Source organism: Pantherophis guttatus, chromosome 2, assembly GCF_059756535.1.
Source record: "Pantherophis guttatus breed Tessera chromosome 2, ASM5975653v1, whole genome shotgun sequence".
NCBI lineage: Eukaryota > Metazoa > Chordata > Lepidosauria > Squamata > Colubridae > Pantherophis > Pantherophis guttatus.
This window is the reverse complement of record NC_142064.1, coordinates 222,091,014-222,111,251: the sequence shown is the minus strand read 5'-3', so window position 1 is coordinate 222,111,251 and position 20,238 is coordinate 222,091,014. Positions and strand designations below refer to the sequence as shown.

Below are 20,238 nucleotides of genomic sequence, written 5' to 3'. Positions count from 1 at the left end.
GTAGTGTTAAGTTTCCAATAGACCTACTCAAAGTTCCAAAGTGAGGACTAAGAGTGTCACTTAGCTGAGCAAAGCAAACTTCAAAAATATTAACCAAGAAGAAAAAGCATACAACAGAACTATTAGCAAGATCAAGACTATGGGCATAGGCGGAAAGATTGAGACTACAGAAACACAGATAAAAGCGACACCAAGTTCTAACATCTACCCGCACAACACAAAGCTCCAATGCTTGGTATTTTAACAAGAACGTGAGACATCCCACTTCCTGGGGAAGTGGGGAGAAATGTCAATTTGTTTTACTATATTTTTTGTTACCATGTAGAAGACCACGTACTAAGAATACATTAGCATTGTGTTTTGAAAATAACTGTTTATTTTATGAGGACCTCAATTTAAAGCTAGAATGTGTAACGTAATAGTAACATTTAGGATATTTTAATAAATGACTGACAAATTAGAAAGAGGACATCATTATTTACAATGAACAAAAATATTTTATTGATACATATACACAGAGGAATAACGGAGGTATCTGGATAATCGAATATGGAATGTTTACGAGAGTTAAAATAAATAATAAAGATACCCAGATGTGTCAGTGCTAAATCTAGCACCGCTAAATGGAAATGCCCTCTTTCGAACAGCTCCGACTCTGATGGGGCTATCCCAACACAGACTGTACAGGCTGCTACCACAAGAAAGTGGTCAGTATTTCTGGTATACAAAGAGTCTTTATAGTGCTTTCTACAGTTTTGCATTCTAAATGTTTATTCACTACTTTCGTCCCTTATTTCTTTAATAATAAGTATTAAGTTTTGAAGTCCAAAAACATAACCCGTATCTTGGCCCTCATGCACCACGCTATCTTCTCCGTAATACCGGCATGTAGTGTGGGCAAAGTCTATCATTCGAACATCAACGGAACTGATTGTAGGCTTGTAGGCATATGCACGTGCTGATTCATCTGACGATTCTTCTGAAAGACCTTCAATGTCTTCTGGGTCCGAATCTACCACCACATCTTGTAATTCCTTCCCATCATAAATAATCAGCAAAGAGCTGGAGTAAAAGCGGTAGGATTCCTGCTTCTCTAAGACTGATTTTAATTCAGTTAGTTTCTTTAGAACAGATTCAAAGAGTTCTCGTCGCAGATATTTGCCATTATGAAAAAACTGGTAAAGTGCTTCTTTAAATCCTTGGACTGAAAGTTTTCTCCCATGATATTTATTCATAAACATTAAGTGGCCAGAATCTGGCTGATAAACCTGTAGAAAGGGGAAAAAACGGATCTGTTAGCACCATACAGTGGTGGCACTGAAATAAAACGGTACAATATTAACTGGTTTATTACTCTGCCACAGCTGAAAATGGAGATTATCCCACTTGCTACCAATTCTCCAATGCATTTTTTCCCCTGCCAAGTAATTTTCTCAGATCTACACAGTTTAAAAATAAATAACTAAATAATTTAAGTAGGATTATAAATATGTTTGCCCACTGTTTTGAAAATCATGTCCTAGCATGCATAATGTCACTCCATAACTTGGCCCATAAATAGAAGTATCACGCCTGTGCTTGTTAACTCTATTGGCAAAGTTACTGGCACTTAAGTACTACTGCTTAGCATACTCAGTGGCCTATCCATGAAGGAGAAAAATAGTATTTAAAATTATAATCACATGGTGGTCTATATCACACCTAAAATAATACACAGGAGAAATCTATAGTTTGAAAGAATTGACCAGAATGCAACGATTTCTACTATTTTATTACAGTGAAGGCAGACTAGCCAGCCCATATAGATCAAAAGTAACTCATGTCTTGACCTCACGCATCATACTATCTATTCACTGTAATTTCATACAATAGGGCAAGGTGTGTTTTGCAACACAGCTAGCTGAAGGATCCTGCATCTGCTTAGGAAAGAAGACGAAATAGTTCTATCATCTCTCTATGCAGGAAAATATATCAAAGAAAACAACAATCTCTTTACAATCACAAAAATTAATTGAAAAGTATACTATTTCACAAAAATGTTCTTTGAAATTCTAGTTCAATTATACATGCAAACGTATATACATGGGCTAAGTGCCTATCCAGATGATTACAGTCATGGCCATCTTCTGGAGCTTTCTTGAGAAAGATGAAGAAACTATCAACTAGAAAATTATGAAAAGGAGGGATTATAAAATTGTGTAGAAAAAATATAACTGAATTACTGTGCAGTTAGGATTCAAGGCAAAATTATTTTTAGATTGCCCAGAAATATTAATTCATACTCCCCTTCATTCAACTATTTCATGCCAGCTGTAGCTCATGTTTCTCAAACAAAACATGTAGTGAACTAAGGGTGAGGGTCCTTCGTGCTGGTCCGATGACGTTATCTAGTTTGGGTAATGAAATATCTGCAAGAAAACAGTCAAGCTCAGAGAGCACCAAGGACCTCTCATTTCTACCTTGAGCTACAAATATTCTCCTTTACTGAACTAATAGTACTATAAAATTGAAGTTAGTTTATTTTTATTTATTTTTCACATTTCAAAACTGCCCATCTCTCTCACAGAGGAACCCTGGGCAATATACAAATACAAATAAGTAGATATTTGTTTCACACAGTCACTTTTAATTGCAAGTTGTTCATATCGAGTATGAGTTATTCCTCTGTTTAAAACTTACCTGCATACCACACACGCGAACTCCTATAACTGCTGAAGTACTTTGCTGGCATTTCCGGATCTGATTAGCTTTCTTTTCTTCAGATGCATCATCTCCATGCTGCCGAGTTCCCATCTTGAGATCCAACACACAAGGCACCTCATATCGTGAGGTTAGGTTTTCCAGTAAAATAAATTCTATTTAGTTAAGGAAAAATGATATAACTAGTAACTTGTTTACACTTGAAATAAAAATAAATCCTGTAAACCATCAGTTCTCCTCTTCTTACTCCCTCAAAATCAGTTTCGAAAGTTTGAGTGACCATCACTGCCAGGGGAGAGATGGGATCGTCTCTCTGTGTAATTTGTCTTTAGAACTAATCCACAGGGTTTGACTGAAATGATTTACTGTTGTGTCCCACACAGAGTGGAGCCCCTTGATGAGATGGGTGGCTAGCTGTAATTGATTAATAAATAAATAAACAACTGAAATATCTTTCTTCAACTTAAGTTAAGCATGTTTATTACATTACATTACATTACAGGACTACCATTTTAAACTCAACTGGCTGCACATAAGCCATTTACAGCCTAATGTCTTGATTGCTAAATTGTACAAAAATGTCCAGTGAAATGAAAAATGTTATAAGAGAGCACAGAATCTTGTTCAACAATTGTTCTCAAATCTTTTAAAAAAATAAGAGAGGACACAAGCTAATCACAAGTAGCAGCAAAGACAGCTGACTTGCAAGGGTCTGCTAGCGGATACCTCCTAAGAAATATTACAGCAGCCAGAATGCTCAATACCAGAGTTTGAATTGTATGTCTGCTTTAAGTAATTTAATATTTCCTAGTTTTTTGCAGTCTTTGTACAAAATAATATAAAACACACAAAGGATACTATATTGATTTCGATGTTTTGCGTTTTCCTTCATTTGCTGGAGTTGCTGCTGATGGCACTTCATACTCCAAGGATTATAGGGCTTAAATTGTGAACTGACATTCCCCTTTTTTTCAACACTATAATACAATACTTCCGATTTCTTAAGCAATTCAAATTCTTCTTCTAGCTTGTGACTGAAACATAAAAACAAATGTTTGTGGTCAAATGCAAGTATCAAATACTTTCAAATATAAACTGAATTGTGAATTGAATAAGGTGCCAACCTTAATTTTTTTCATAATATATTTATAACTGAGTGATAACTATCAGTGGTATTATCTTAACAGTTTGCTCCAATTTTCTCTCAATCAAGATTTCACAATTTTTTTCGAAGAGCACTTGCATCTTATCAAGGGTGGATAGGCCACAAAAGTTATACCGTAAAATATATTTTATAGCTTTTAAGTGAGAAAATGCTCCTTTTTGAGCATCAGATTGATGTGATAGAACCCACAAATTTAACCCTGTATATAGTAATCTGATATTACAAAAATTGTTACAGCATTTTGTTTATATTATAAAGCATATTTTATGACATAAATCAATTGTCACAGAATTCCACTAGTTTCACTGGGCTTATTCCAAGTAAGTACTTAATATGCTCTCATCCTGCACAAAATTCCTAGATATAAAACATAGGTTTATGCTCCAAATTAATTGCAGGTGAATCTGCTGCACGACTTTTATAATCAAGGAGTATTAAGTATATATTTTCAAAAATGAGGAAACAGAACATTCAGTCAATTACCTTTTCATTTTTTCTTCTTTTCTATGCTGCCTGACCCATTCTTTAGTTAACTTTTCATTTTCTAGCAAAACAGTCTTTTTATTACTCCACCGCAGCAATTTATTTTTGGGTTCACAATCAGAATTATCTATACTTTCCAAGTTATCATGATCTCCATTTAATGGATAGGCTATTAGACACAAGTTTCCATCTTCATCCTCTTCAAAGCTTACAGATACCACACCTTAAGAAGAAACATGAGATAATTAAGAATAGGAGAAGTAAAAATAAAAACATCACAACACAACATAATTTTACACTAAGAATATAGCAACTTTGGTTTTTCTCTTACCCCAAATCCTTAGTTTTTTATCTTGCCACAGGCCAAAACTCATCTGTCAACCTAACAAATATCAAAACATCTAGACAAAGTGACACCTCACAGAGAAGACAATTTATCATGAAGACAACACATCAATGATACAGAAGGTTCTTCTCTTTCTTGTGAGCACAGTAAGACTCAAATAATAACAGGAGACATTTTCAATTATTGAAAATTTTTATTATGTTTTAAAAATCTGGCTTATCTGACCCTAGGAGAGATGTAAAACATTGCATATTTACATCTTGCAGGGGGATATGCCCTGCAGAGAAACACCAAAAGCTTTAAGTTTTGCTCCATAGCAAATCTAAAAGCATTCATCCAAAACACAGGCTTTTGGGAATATTCTTAATAGATTCCAGAGAAAAGGAAAAGCTTGCAAGAGTAGAGCAAAACAAGAACAACATCACACATTACAACAGACAACTAATTCAAAGGCTTCCACTCAGAATCACCACGTTTAATTTACAATGATTTATTTTTCCTCTGGGGAATATATTTTATTGGTTTCAGTTATGTAGCATCTCATAAATGAAATAACAAAATGAAGTACAAAACAAATTTAACTCAAGATACATCAAAACATGGTGAACCTTGAAAGCATTTTTGCCTCCTCATCTCAAAGTCTCTAGAGCACTGCGTTAGGTTTTGAGAGGACAGTTCTGACAGAAATGTAGCCCCATGCCATATAGGAAAGTTACGGCAGAAGTTGTAACAACTGGCTGAATGGGGTATTTTTTTTCCTCAGTTCTCTCTCTTTATCCTGAAATCAATCAATCTGCACATTCTTGCCGCTCATCACTAGAGTTCGTGGCGAGAGGCTGGCACTTCTGAGCAGGGCAGGCAGCTGTGGGGCCTACAGGAGCAAGGGTAGGGAGTGCAGAAGCTCTGACTGACAGTCCTGCTGCCCATACGAGAAAGAGCTACAGGAAAAGGGGGAAAACCAGCTACAAAATGGCCTTTGGCTTTATCCTGGAAAAAACAACAGAAACGGACCAAATAAGGCTCCCCCCCTTAATCCCTCCCATACATCTCCACAAGAGAAAAACCACATCTGCTAGTACAATTTATTACATTTAGTCAATATCATAAAGCACACATTCATCTATTAATTCTGAAAGTTCATAATAAAAAACATTCAAATGTTCAGTAAGTATGAATGCCATTACAGAAATACAGCTAAAAAGCATTTTATCTTAGTCTTTGGTCCAAATAATATAGAACAATTGGGAAAAAGGTGGTTTATTAAATGAAGAAATAGAATACAGTATCAAAACTTCAGAATTTCAAATTCAAGTTATTGTTAATTAAATTCCTGCACCATGAAAAATTAAATGTCTTGGTCAACTAATACAATGGTAAAAAGAACTGGAATATCCACTTCCACATACCATCATCTTTTACAGCCTCATCAACAGTACTTCACCTTTTGCCTACCTATTGGCCACAGATTTTTTTTTCCATTTCTTTAAGGTTAAAAACAAGTTTAACAGTGATTTTTAGTTTTCATTATTATGACAACTTGTTTATATAGCATGATCATAATGTAAGCAATAGAGATCATCTGAAAATCCTAGTTAAGCTTCCACTAGGCAGCATGCCTTATGCAGTTTATTTAATACCAGTTTTTTTAAAAAACATATGGTTTAAAAATCAGAAAGAAAGAAAAAAAAAGATTATTACTGAAAACACTTACAAGCTGTTATCAATATACTTACCTACCTGTGCCTAAGGGCGATTTATAGGCTATCATCAGCAGTGTTGTTCTACTCTAATGCTGTTAGTCAGCCCAAAGACCCACTGGCAAGCATCTCCACCCTGCATCTCCACAGCCTGGCTCAGACAACATCAAAATATATGAAAAGAAATCCCCTAAAATCTCTTATGCAAAAGAGATTTTAAGGACAAAAAAGAACATTGGACTTTACTAAATGGAATAAACCCAGCCCCCTTCTAAAGGTGGCAACATACCTTCATACTGAGGAGTGAATTTATGCATTTCAGCAGGAAGAGTCTCATAGAACTGATGTTCTCTCTGAATAAGGGGCTTACAGATGGTCTTGTCATTAAACCGGAGGACACAGGAGTGACCCCCAACCTGATGAACAAAAGGCTCCAGGAGGACGCCTTTGGAATAATGCTCCACTTCCATAGCTCCAAATGCCGGACTCATCCTTGTAGGACATTAGATAGACCAATGGGACGGTGGTGAAAGCAACTCACACAGAACTGTTCCTCCAGAAAGTATTTATTCCAGGTTAGTAAGTCTCTAGAAAGAAAAAAGAAAAAAATCCCCGTGTCTTTATTCTATTTTGTCTGGAACACCACAGCTAAAGATTCTTTCGTTGCATCCAGAAAAGAAGCAGAAGTGAAACTCTCGGCACAAAAGCTGAAACTGAAAACAGACAACCGGATCTGAGCACTGAGACAAACAGGAGTGAGGTCATGCAAAAGTCTGCATACCACGCCCCACATGGTATTAGCCAATGAGCATTAGCAGAAAGCTACTAGGTGTGTCTCTTGCAAAGCAGGGAGAACGTCAGCAGAAAGAGGGGAGAAAGAGTGTTACTCACACTTCTTTCAGTGTTCATATTTGCTTTCAGCCAAGTTTCTTATCACACAAAGGCACAGGGCAAAAGGAGATTTCTACGTTTTTCTCTGTATCACAATACAGATAACAAGCTAAAAGCATTGTAGCCTAAAGTTTCCATTTATTTTTTCCCTTTATCATCTAATACGTGCACATAGACATTCACATACTATTTAAAATAAAATTATTGACTATAGTCTTTCTAAAGCAACTCTTACAAAGAACCAAAGTTATTGCTTAAATAATTGTTTTCCTTTAATTCCTTAATTTTTCAAAGTGGACATCAGACAAAAATACAGCACAAGACAACAGTAACAGATGGAAACTTATCAAAGAGAGATCCAACCTAGAACTAAAAAGAAATTTCCTGAGCGTGAGAGCAATTAATCAGTGGAATGGAAGTCATGGGTGCTCTATCACTGGAGATTTTAAAGAAGAGAGTGAGCAGCCATTTGTCCAGAATAGTATAAGGTCTTCTGCTTGGACTGGGGATGGGACTGGAAGACCTCAAGGTCCCTTCCAACTCCGTTATTTTGTTATTCTTGCTAAAACCTCTTGAGTCAAGCTATCAACTTCAAAAGTAAATTGAAAAACAACCTGAACTTTTCCAAAGAAACTCTATGAAAGCAGCCTTGGGGAGAAAGTCATGCATCGAGGTCACATTTTAAAAAAGAAATACAGATTTCCTCATTTTTTATGACTTCTGAAAACCTTCATGTAGTTTCACAAATATTTTTACCAATAACAAAGATGTCCAAAAAGCATAAAAGACAATTTTAAGTTTAACCTAGCAAGAATTTATGTGCATGCAAGCAAATGTTTAAAATTTTAAATAGTACAGTTAAAAATTCAAAGACGCATTGTATTATTCAATATATTATATTTGAAAAAATAGAAGATAATGTCTCTTAGCAGTAAATATAAGGGGCTGTATACAAATTAAGCTACTGTTTTATCTTTTAATTTATCTATCTAAAAACAACTTGGTGCTTAATTGCAGAGTACTAAAGAGCATTACATGAATAATAATTCACTTAATTCTAAGAGACCACAAAGTGTTCTAGGTCACAAACCTATTTTTAGACCTACTTAAATATAAGATCACAATGTAAAACAGTACAGAGCATATTAAGTCAGAAACAAATCTCACAGAATTAAGTTATGTTTATTTCCCAAAAAGTCCACACAGGATTGCAACTATCCTGTAACTAATGCCAAGTGATTACAAAAGCCATTCATTATTTTGTTTATCAATAAGTACATTTATAAAAGCATAGAGAGGAGGGTGAGGAAGGGAGGCTTTCAATATTGCATAACCCAATCTGCGTATGTCAATTTAGCAGATCATCATGATACCAAACACTAGAAATTCTACTATGCAAAAATACATTATTTAAATTTATTGAAATAAATTAAATGGAAGAATGCTTACTGTAGCATAACATTCATCTAAAAGGTAAGCAGTAAGCATATTTAATATTTATTCTTCTAGCTGGTTACTAGAGCCAAAAGTTCTCAATTACTGCATCAAGTTCATTTCTGTAACAAAGAGGTGTCCAGAAGGTGGCACTGTTATTATTTTTCTGTCAAGGCAAAGAACTTATTCTTAAAATGCAAGAGCTATGTGGTAAATCAAACACAGCCTGGTAGAAGGTAATGAGAAACCATTTCCATATTAATGCCAAGAAAAAAGCACTTATCCATTAGGTCTCTAGGACTTAAGTTTAAAATGAAGAAGACTTGACTTTATTTATCAGCTGGAGCATAAACTCCTGATGGGTCTTATTTTCAAATAAGCAAAGATCTGGTGGTTTTTTTAAAAAAAAACCTATTTACATTTAAAAGTTACCAAATTATTGTTCAAACAATTTTGCCATAACATCATGAAACACATGAGAGAAAGGGAGAGCACAACATGTTATCCAATAAAAATACCAAAATTATATACAGAACTCATGTTCTTCAGAGAAAAGCATACAAGCATAAAAAAGCATACTATTCTCATCTCACAATTATCCCTTGTGAGCTCATTATAACTTGTTTTCTTTCAGCATACCAAACAACGACCACAGGGAATTTTGATATCTGTGAATTTACAAACCTGAAGTCTCTTATGTATTAGCCAGGGCATGATTCAACAGATCTGCATCTAAACACACATAATAATTAAAGTTCTATCTTATGCCTGGGTAAGAAAAATTATCCATTTTTCTCAGAACATTTGTAACAAAATATTTTGTAATACTCTAGTTAATGTTAAGATTGCCCTTGAAAATGTTACATCTCCTTCATGACCGAAAAATGTTCATAAGGACAATATGACTTAAAGAGCATAAAACAGACTTGTTGGGATGACTCTTCGGAACTGGAATATAGGAATTGAAGGATATAATTTGTTCAAAAAATACAGAAACAATAGGAAGAGAGCTGTTGCACTAATGTTAAATTGTCTAGCACTGCTCAAGAATCCAAGTAAATCAATGTAGCAATATTGCAAAGAAAATCTGGGATAAAATAAGTGGAGAGCAAATAAAAATATTGTTGTTGAGATCTATTCTCATCTGCCTAATGGAAGAAAGTATATGGAGTATGTTTTGAAAAAGCAAAATGCACTTCTTTTAAAGAGGCATGAAATATACCTTTTTTTTTTTTTTACTACAATTGGAAGACACTCTGCCAATTATGATTCTCCAGGACAGGGGTCTGCAACCTTAAACACTCAAAGAGCCATTTGGACCCGTTTCCCACAGAAAACACCAGGAGCCACAAAATCCTTCCCGTGCCTGCCTATTTCTTGAGCGGCCACAAAACTAGCATATGTAGTTGAATTAAACGTTCTGTTTTCTTCTGAAACTTTTCTTTTCTTGGATTTATCCATGGTTGGCCTATCAGGGGTTGAAAAGCTCAATAAATCGCGTGCTGGCGGGTGTCAACATTGGTGGTTGTGACACATATTTTGAGTGACAGGGAGCCACAACGGAGGGGTGAAAGAGCCACATGCGGCTCCAGAGCCATAGGTTGCTGACCCCTGCTCCAGGAAATCCCTGACTTGTTTTCCTAACTATTCTGACTAGTCCCAACACTGTTACTTTAAGAAGGCTTTAAAAACCTGAATGTTACTTTGGGTGTTGGGGCCAGGATATTGATAAGCTCACCCTGTGAAGGTATGATTTATTTTTTATTTATTTTATTTTATATTGGATTTCTATACCGCCCTTCTCCCTAAGGACTCAGGGCGGTGTACAGCCAGATTAAAAAAAACATGCAGAACAAATATTAAAAACAATTAAAAGATATATAAATTTGGCCCAATTAAAACTCATTTACCAATTAAAAACGTTTAAAACATTTAAAAACAGTTAAAAATTTCATCTTAAGCCAGCCCGGCTTGTTTAAATAAATGGGTTTTAAGGGCGCGACGGAAGGCACTGAGGTCTTGGATTCTCCTTATCTCTGGGGGGAGCTGATTCCAGAGGGTGGGTGCCCCCACAGAGAAGGCCCTCCCCCTGGGGGTCACCAGCCTGCATTGTTTGGCTGATGGCACCCCGAGGAGGCCCTCTCTGTGGGAGCGCACGGGTCGCTGGGAGGTCGTCGGTAGCAGCAGGCGGTCTCGCAGATAGCTAGGCCCTATGCCATGGAGCGCTTTAAAGGTGATAACCAACACCTTGAAGCGCACCCGGAAGACAACTGGGAGCCAGTGCAGCTCGCGCAGGAGCGGTGTTACATGGGAGCGCCATGCTGCTCCCGTCACTACCCGCGCTGCTGCGTTCTGGACCAGCTGGAGCCTCCGGGTGCTCCTCAAGGGGAGCCCCATGTAGAGAGCGTTGCAGTAGTCAAGGCGAGAGGTGACGAGGGCATGAGTGACTGTGCACAGGGAATCCCGATCAAGAAAGGGCCGCAACTGGCGAATCAGGCGAACCTGACAAAAGGTCCCCCTGGTTACAGCCGTCAGATGTTCCTCCAAGGACAGCTGCATATCCAGGAGGGCATTATGCATATGATGATAGGGCATTGCAATTGGTCCATTGTTGTGGCTTTTTTGGTTATTCTTATAGATTTTATTATGTCTGTTTTTATTGCTATAAGCCAGCCAGAGTTGCATTTTTGTGAGTTTGGCAGTCATGTAAATCCTGCAACTAAATAAATAACTTTTGTATTATTCTTTCTTTTTTAGACAATGAAAGAAGGTACAAGAGGATCAGCTTGACCTGATATTAACCTTCGTCTATGAGGGAAAGAACAAATATGTGATTGTGTAATACTCTTCAGATTTCAAGGAAAATTAGAGTTAAGAATGGTCAAACATGTATTTTAGATTTTAATAAATTCAGAACAATTGAATTATTGAAAAAGGAAATACATCTCAAATTCTAGATCAATGGCCTCCAACCTTTTGGGCACCAGGGACCAGTTCCGTGGAGAGGGGTTTTTTCGTGGACTGGAGGGGGTGTGGTTTCGCATACTACTGCATCCCACAGATGGGGCTTCACTTGCTTGCATGGCCAGGTTTCTGGCATGCCACAGACCAGGGGTTGGGGACCCCTATTCTAGATAACGACAATATATATTTAATTCCAAATAAGACTTTTTATTTTATCAACAGATTTAACTCTAAGGGGAATAATTTTAATTCCAATGTCTTTTTTTATATGAAATTTCTCCTATACCCACCTCTCAAGAATTAGAGCAATCAAAGCGATTAAAGGGAAAAGCTCTAAGTCTCTAACATAGGAAGCATCTGTAACTACCCATAACAAGATCAATTACTCGAAAACATCTTGTGTTTATTCTTAACCTCCCCAATGGAATAATAGAGAAGCTTTGGCTATAAAGAATTGCCATGACTTAGATCTAGGTTGATTCAGCATGTTTGTTAAAACTAAATCCAAACAAGTAAATCTGCCCAGAATTACCCTGAGAGAAGATGGATGGCCTGTAATATTATCATATTTATTTATTTATAGGCCATTCATCTTATGTATGTATGTATGTATACATGTGTGTGTGTTTGTGTATAAAAATGTGCAGAAGATTTTTAATACATTCTTTAAAAAAGAACACTCACTGCATTCTTCTACAAAATTTTATCCTGGAGATAAATATGCAAATTACTTCAAATTTTAAAAAGTTATTGTTAAACATATATGAAAGTAAGTGCCAAGACTTTATCAAATAAATTGTATGGGAACATGATTATATATCTGAAATTAACAAAAGCACTAGTCTGGTCTACCATCTCAGATAGCTCTCTTAGCAACTACATTTATGTTTTTTGTGGCCTGCAGTCCACCCACCTATTTAATATATAAGAATACCTCTATGGTCTATGTAAAACCTAGATACGTAAGGTTGGTATTTTGTCTTCAGCATGGCAACTTTCCATTTTTTATCATTATAAGGATGTCAATAAAAATAATAGGTGATGCAAGAAGTCTGGCAGGCCCCAAGTAAAGTGTCAGTGGACACTATAGACTCTTCACTGAGGAATCAGAAATCATTCGTTGAGATTATTTTTAAATTCTTTCTACGAGTTTTAAAATCTTTACTTCATCCATTTACTTCAGGAAAACTGCAATAAATTATGTGTTACTAAGACTGCAGCAAAACAGATCCACTTGATATATTTGTGCAATATTCATCTGTGCTTCAGCTGCATCCTTTTCTGGATTTTAAGGCCCTGCACTTAGTCACTCATGCCTTGCTCTTCTCTCATCTGGATTAGTGCAATGAACTCTACATGTCAGCTACCCTTGAAGAATATTTGGAAGCTACAATTGGACCAGAATGCAGTGGCATGAATAGTTCTGTAGGTCCCTAGAGTGGCATATAGTAACACCACTGTTATATGAGCTGTTATGCCAATGGGTCCAATTCAAGGTGTTGGTTATCACCTTTAAAGCAGTGGCGAAACCCGAACCATTTTGCTACCGGTTCACTGGCTGTGCAAACCGGTAGCATTTCACCCCTGCTTTAAAGCCCTTTATGGTATAGTCTGAGGAGTCATTTTGACCTATGGGACTGGCCTATCCCACTCATTCTGGCAAAAGGGGCCTACAGAAGACCCCCATCACCCAAAGATGTTTGGCTGGAGGAGTCTAGAAGAAAAATATTTTCTGCCACATGTTTGGAGCATCTTGCCCTGGAGGTGAGATCCACTCCTATCCTTTCTGGCCTCAAGAAAGGGCCTTAAAACCTGGCTCTGCCAGTTAATGTGGGGACCCAATGGAAAAGCTGTAAGCTGGAGGAAGTTGCAGGGGCGGGTTTCAAAACCCGTCGCTACCGGTTCGCTCGCATGATGCTTCTGCCAAGCGGGTGGGCGGAGCCTCCCGCCGCCGCCAATACTGGTTCGCCTGATCCGGTAGCAACCTATCACTGAGTAATTGGTGCAGTGACAGAAAACGCACCAACCTGTTCTGCTCTGAGGACATGATTTTTTTTTAGTTTGTATTTTATCCTTTTCAATTTCACTTTTCATATTTCTAATTTTCATATTTCTATTTTTATTACATTGTAAGCAACTCAGAGTCATTTGGAAAGCGAGATGGGCAGCATATAGATTTAATTACAAATAATTAGTATTAGTAGATATACACACAATGCTACATATACAATGTTATTGTAGATATATATTAAGTTTAGGCAACAATGATGCTATTGTGGTAGGCTTCTGTCCTTCTCAAGATAATAATACCTCATTAACCACAAGCCTTTTTTATATTTGCAAATCTATACATCTTATCAGCAGTCTATTCAGTTGCTGCTACATGCAAGGATAGCCAACATTATATTAATGCTAATCTTTTGAATTACAGTAAAAGGAAGAAAGTAAATCAGACTTCAATATTTAAAATAAGTTATAAATGTCAATAATGACAGTATTAAATTGATATTCAGCAGGTGTACAGAATCCTGATGTAAGAAAAGCACAGTGTGAAGAACCCTGGATAAGGGCCATTTCCAGCAATTTAGATTTCAGCATATAAGCAGTGCTTGTCAGATCAACATTAAGTTTATCAGGTAAGTTGAATTAGTAAAGTGAAGATACTGATATCATTAACTAAAGCTATCCCATCATACATTTTAGTTACTTTCTTCTAATGGTTTTCATTTACCAAAGTATCTGAACTTCAGTTAAGAAGGTGAAACACATATACAATGCATATTTTTAAATATGTGGAATTGATCATCCATTCTTTTTCTTACAGTCCTTGATACAATCTATTACAGCATCTAGCAGATTCTAAGAGCTCATCTTCATATCCTTCTAAGTGCAATATAAAGATGCCTTGCTATTTTAGAAATCATGTCCTTGTGATTTCACCTTCAAATGACACCTGGCCCAGCATGGAGGCTGCTTAAATGTGTATCTAACTTCAAAGGATCATGTGAAAATCTTCCTTCGGAGGAAACAGAAGTGATACCCATTTGTCCCACTTCTGTTAGCACTTCATCACAAAAAATAATAATCACCACTTTGCAGTAAATTTCTAGAATAGAACCAGTTGAAAATAGGCTCCTTGTGGATGGCTGAAAATGGCCGGGATTGGCCAATAAGAATAATATCAATTTTCCTATTGCATAATTGTTAACTGCTTGCATTTAATGTTAATCTAAGACTTACTTTCTGAAACAGATGATATATAGGAAAGACTTTCACTTGCAGACTTTATTTGTGGAAATGGCATAAAGAATATAACCCAGGGTTACTAAATTGACTCATATACAAGATACTGACTATAAATAGAACAAATGGACTGGATTTGCACAATGCATTAGACTAAAATTTCATGGTCAAGTTTGTAGTTCAATATGCATGAAATCATAAAATATGCCAATTTGTAGAGGTTTCTATAAAGCAGAAAAATTGTTGTTTTTAACTCAGAACCAACCAGGAAATTCTGGAAGTCAGCAACAATTTAGTAGAAGCTTTCCCTCCTCTCCCAAATTAACATAATCCCCATACCAACCATGGTGGCGCAGTGGTTAGAATGCAGTATTGCAGGCTAATTCTGCTGACTGCCAGCAGTTCTATTCTCACCGACTCAAGGTTGACTCAGCCTTCCATCCTTTTGAGGTCAGTAAAATGAGGACTCAGATTGTTGGGGGCAATATGCTGAGATTGTAAACCACTCAGAGTGTGCTGTAAAGCACTATGGAGCAGTATATAAATCTAAGTGCTATTGCTATTGCTATAGTCATGCCTATGATCCAGACAGCACCATTCATTTCTTCAAATTCTTAATGTGCATCACACATATGCTAAAAGTACATTCTAGAGCAGTGGTTCTCAACCTTTTCTTCACCACTGACCCCCTTTAAGTACCTTTTGCAGCCATGGACCATGGCCATAGACCAAGACTTGACTGAAGATTTAAATCATAACATTTCTTCAAGTCTTCACAGATACCCTGTAACGACATTGTGACCTCAGGGCCCGTGGACCACAGGTTGAGAACCACTGTTCAGAGCACAGTACCCTGCAATCTGATACCCTCCAGATGTTTTGAACTACTACTCCCATAATTCCAAGATAGCACGCTTAGCCATGAAAAACTGTGTCATGATATAATGGTGAATTGTGCTCACTCCCATAAAATAACATGATGAATAATGCAGGATATAAAATTTCTCCTTAGAAACGGGTTATTTCTTGCCTCCAATTATTTTGAGAGATCTATGTGCACAGATTAGCATCATCTGTGGATCTATGATGCAAATAAAAATGTTTGATTCAAAGGTAATTTATTGCATATCCAAATATATTCTCATCACTTTCTTTATTTCTCAGAATTGAACAGATCCACTGAGATTGTTTACAATTAAAGCTTGCTACCACAGCTTTATCTTGTTTGAACAAAATCTTGACACATCTCTCTATCAATACCAGTTATTTCTGTGATTCTGGCTCTAAGTATGTATCAGCTGCAATACTTTCTAAGCTTATCTAAAAATGGCTATCTTAAGATATTCATGTTTTTTCTGTCCACTGTATAGATCAAATCAATAAAGCACATTATCTCAACATTGTGGAACGGTCAGTTGTTTTTCAGTTCTATTAATTCTTTGCAACTGATAAATGCAATAATACTGTACCTGCTTATTACATCACCATCTTAACCACCTGCTCTTTGCAAGAATTCAGATTAAACCAACAGATGATTGTGCAGTCTCTATTTGATACCTCTAGTAAAAGGGTATTAACTCTTTTATTAAACTACATGGAATGTTTTGCATTTCTCAATATTTTAGCCTAGCATACCGTACAATCACTGTGTTTATTTTATGGTGCACAGTGATCTAATAAAGCTAAACAGTATCTATATATATAAAAGCGAAAACCACTCACGCATTAATCATGAAATCTCCAGAACCGTAAAGCCTACAAACTTGAAATTTGCCACGTATGTTCCTCTTGGCTTCTAGGTGCTAAGAAAGGATTTTTCGAAATGACCATCACAGCATTAGTATTTCTTATATTATAACACGCTCTGATGCTAATTAGTTAAGACGTTCTACTCCCTCTCCCAACTTGAAAATAACTGTGGAGAGAATGGGATAGCATAGGAGACGTTTCTGTGGGGCAAACCTCATGGAGAAGGGGCTAGAAAGCTTGAGTGATAGAAGGGGATAGGAGACATTTCTGAGGGAGAGAAGGGGATAGGAGAGGATCTATGTGGCCAAGCCTGAGGGATAGAAGGGGATAGGAGAGGATCTATGGGGCCAAGCCTAAGGGAGAGAAGGGGATAGGAGAGGATCTATGGAGCCAGGCCTGAGGGAGAGAAAGGGATAGGATCTATGGGGCCAAGCCTGAAGGAGAGAAGGGGATAGGAGAGGATCTATGGAGCCAGGCCTGAGGGAGAAAGGGATAGGATCTATGGGGCCAAGCCTGAAGGAGAGAAGGGGATAGGAGAGGATCTATGGAGCCAGGCCTGAGGGAGAGAAGGGGATAGGATCTATGGGTCTGGCCTGAGGGAGAGAAGGGGATAGGACAGATCTATGGGGCAAGCCTGAGGGAGAGAAGGGGAGAGGAGAGGACCTATGGGGCAAGGCTGAGGGAGAGAAGGGGAGAGGAGAGAACAGGAGAGGCTTCTGTGGGGCTAGCCTGAGGCCAGCCTGAGGGAGAGAAGGGGAGAGGAGAGGACCTATGGGGCAAGGCTGAGGGAGAGATGGGGAGAGGAGAGAACAGGAGAGGCTTCTGTGGGGCTAGTCTGAGGCCAGCCTGAGGGAGAGAAGGGGAGAGGAGAAGATCCATGGGGCCAGCCAGGAAAAGACAATGGAAAACCATTTCTGAATTGTTGCCAAGAAAATGACATGGTTTTGTCCAAGGAATTGAGCTCAAATCAAGAGAGTTTTTACTTTTATATCATGTAAACATAGCCAATACTAGAATAAGACAAGAAATTAAGTTGTCATGTTTCTACCCTGATCACTTCTTTGATTCCTGAATAAACTGCAGTTCCCATACATTATTTTTACTTATTCAACCTGTAATTAAATTCGTGTAATTTTATTATTTGTTAGCTAGATTTATATCCTATCTTTCCACCAGGATTCAAAGTAGCATACAATCCAATTTTTCTTAAAGCAACATCCATGAAAGGCAGCATATTTGACATATATTAATTGAGAGATAACTACCTGCCTGTAAGTCACATAGTGAATTTCTGTGCCCAAGAGTGTTCCTGAATCTAGGTTCCCTGGTTCTACTCCACCTAAACTATACATGATAGTTGCTTTTGCACTACTAGTTACCGCACTGAATCACACAAGTACTGAGTTGACAAAACCAATTTAGTGGTTGAAGTAATAATAATAATAATAATAATAATAATAATAATAATAATAATAATAATAATAATAATAATATATTAATCTTGTATGGCACTCAACTTTCAATTATTCTGAAATGTACTGGTATTTGGTGAACCCTAAAAGTTTAGAAAGAGTATGTATTGCTTTGAGCTCCTTGTTCTGAAAAAAGGAGCACATATGCACTGTTATTAAATGAATGTCAATAATCCAGCATTTAGTCTGGGCATCAAACTATGAATTCAAAAAGCATGTAGAAACAGGCAAAACGACTATTCTGTGGAATGGATCTTTTTTTTAGCAAGGTGTCTTCTAGAACACATTTTTAATACTTTATTAAGTTCAAACTTTATTGAGCTGATCCCAAATACATGGCTGAAGGGGATTCTATTATTTATAACATGTTTATATTACTTAATATGTTATGCACCCCAGTATATAGTTCAGAAGAACCTATAAAAAGCAAAGTCAGTTTTAAAAAGATCAGAGTAGAAACACAGAACATCATTAATGTCAGCAGTGTATCACAAACAATCTAATACCAAAAAAAAAAAAAAGAAGAAAGGCAGATATCTGTTTTTATTTAAATGCAAAGTAGTACATTTCCAGCATTTTATTTTAGGAGTCCATCAATGGAGAAGTCAATAACGCATTGTAAGCCGCCCTGAGTCTCCGGAGAAGGGCGGCATATAAATCAAATTAAAAAATAATAATAATAAAGTTACACGCATGGTGGGGTGGTGGTGGGGAAGCTTTGCACTAAACACTTTCAAAGTGTTTCAAAACAGGGAGCGCAAAATGTAAACACAATAGGAGAAGTGAACAATGTGAAGAGAGAATGGCATATGTGCATCTTTTAAAAATTCCCCAAGTTAACAATGAGTCATCTCTTTCCTATTACAATAGAAGCTTTGAAATTCATCCTGCGCATACAAGTTTTAATTAACCCATCATCTTCTGACCTGCTGCTCCAGAGCAGAGATGTTGTCCTCCCGGCTGGACCGGGAGGCTGAATACACCAAAAGGCTAACTTTCAAAAACTAGGAAAGGAGGCTACTTTTTTTTTTCTTTTTTTGGGGGGCTGGCCATTATTTTGAACACCCCAGCATAAACCCCGCCACCACCACCACCTCTTCCGTTTGCTAAATGCCTTCGGTGCCCTTTGCATCATCCCGCTCCTGAGCCGCCGTATTTGAACGGAGTTGTAAAGCCAATTCCTACCGGCTGGCCACGTTCAAGAAGCCGGCCTTCCAGTCCCAAAGGCACTCGGGCAGCCCGGGGGAGGACGCAGGCAAATGGCTTTCTTCATTGCAACATCCCACGCTCACACTTTAAACTTCCGCTTGAGAAGGGTTAGCCTTTTGTACGCCTGGAATATTGTTGGGATTTCACCAACCTCGGGATCAAAAGCGGATTATCTCAAATGGGCTGCTTCCCCCCCCCCACACACACACACACGTACACCTTGAAGTAGGACGTGGGTGACAAGAAGGAGCCACTTTCGACTCAGTAAAAAAAGGGGGTGAAAATGGTGCCCCAAACCGCTGCCAAGTTACAGTATTTTAAGATGTACGAAAGGCAGTTGCTCTATTACGGCTCTGGCGCCCATTGCGGGAATCAAGGGCACCGGATACGATGAGGCTCTTTCGGATCTGCCCCCTCGCCGAGCGCATCCAGAGAGAGAGAGAAAAAAACAAACAAAAATAAAACCTCCTCATTACCTTCCAATCCGCTCCAAACCAACAGCCGCCTCTCAACTCTTTTGTTCCTCACAGGCCAAAATGGCGGTGCGGAGCGGGACGGCCCTTCCCCCGCGGATAGAGGGGTAAGCCCCGCCCCGCCGGTCGCCATTGGCTCAGCGGGAGTCAGCCTCTGCTGATTGGAGGAGAAGGAACCAGACTCTGTTACTAGGGGAGCCGAGGCGGGCGGCCAGACATCGTGTGCCGCGTGATGATGGGGAAGGGTGGGGGGAGGTTAGAAGAGGAGTGATGAGGACTTGGGGAGACCGGCAGAGTGGGGGAGGGAGGGGTCGCGCAAGAGTGGAGGGCTCCTGGTAGCAATTGCAAGCGGAGGGGAGAGCGGGAGGATGTAGCCCCCTGGAAACCGGGAGGGGAGGGGGGCTAGGCTTGC

General features: G+C 38.0%; 1 protein-coding gene across 3 annotated transcripts; it reads right to left on the bottom strand.

Annotated features, from left to right (window-relative positions):
* Positions 1–474: 474 nt before the first annotated feature.
* Positions 475–19,974, bottom strand: IP6K2 (inositol hexakisphosphate kinase 2). Of its 3 annotated transcripts, none has more exons than XM_034436302.3 (6): positions 19,830–19,949; positions 6,681–6,978; positions 4,349–4,571; positions 3,559–3,734; positions 2,680–2,855; positions 475–1,268 (listed from the first exon to the last, which is right to left on the bottom strand). In XM_034436302.3, exons 2-6 carry the CDS (start codon positions 6,880–6,882, stop codon positions 771–773), a joined length of 1,275 nt encoding a protein of 424 aa, XP_034292193.1. In that variant the 5' UTR covers positions 6,883–6,978; positions 19,830–19,949; the 3' UTR covers positions 475–770. The 3 variants fall into 3 exon arrangements, with proteins under 3 accessions (XP_034292193.1, XP_087739849.1, XP_034292231.1); XM_087883723.1 differs by lacking the exon at positions 19,830–19,949 and adding an exon at positions 16,646–16,705; XM_034436340.3 differs by lacking the exon at positions 6,681–6,978 and having other exon boundaries at positions 19,830–19,974.
* Positions 19,975–20,238: the final 264 nt, after the last annotated feature.

Excerpts from the sequence above, each read along its gene's own strand:
- IP6K2 (XM_034436302.3), bottom strand. The coding sequence starts at position 6,882 with ATGAGTCCGGCATTTGGAGCTATGGAAGTGGAGCATTATTCCAAAGGC. Across the intron at positions 3,735-4,348 it reads AAAGAAGAAAAAATGAAAAG|TCACAAGCTAGAAGAAGAAT; the intron begins GTAATTGACTGA and ends TTTATGTTTCAG. Across the intron at positions 1,269-2,679 it reads TTCGCGTGTGTGGTATGCAG|GTTTATCAGCCAGATTCTGG; the intron begins GTAAGTTTTAAA and ends CCCTTTCTACAG.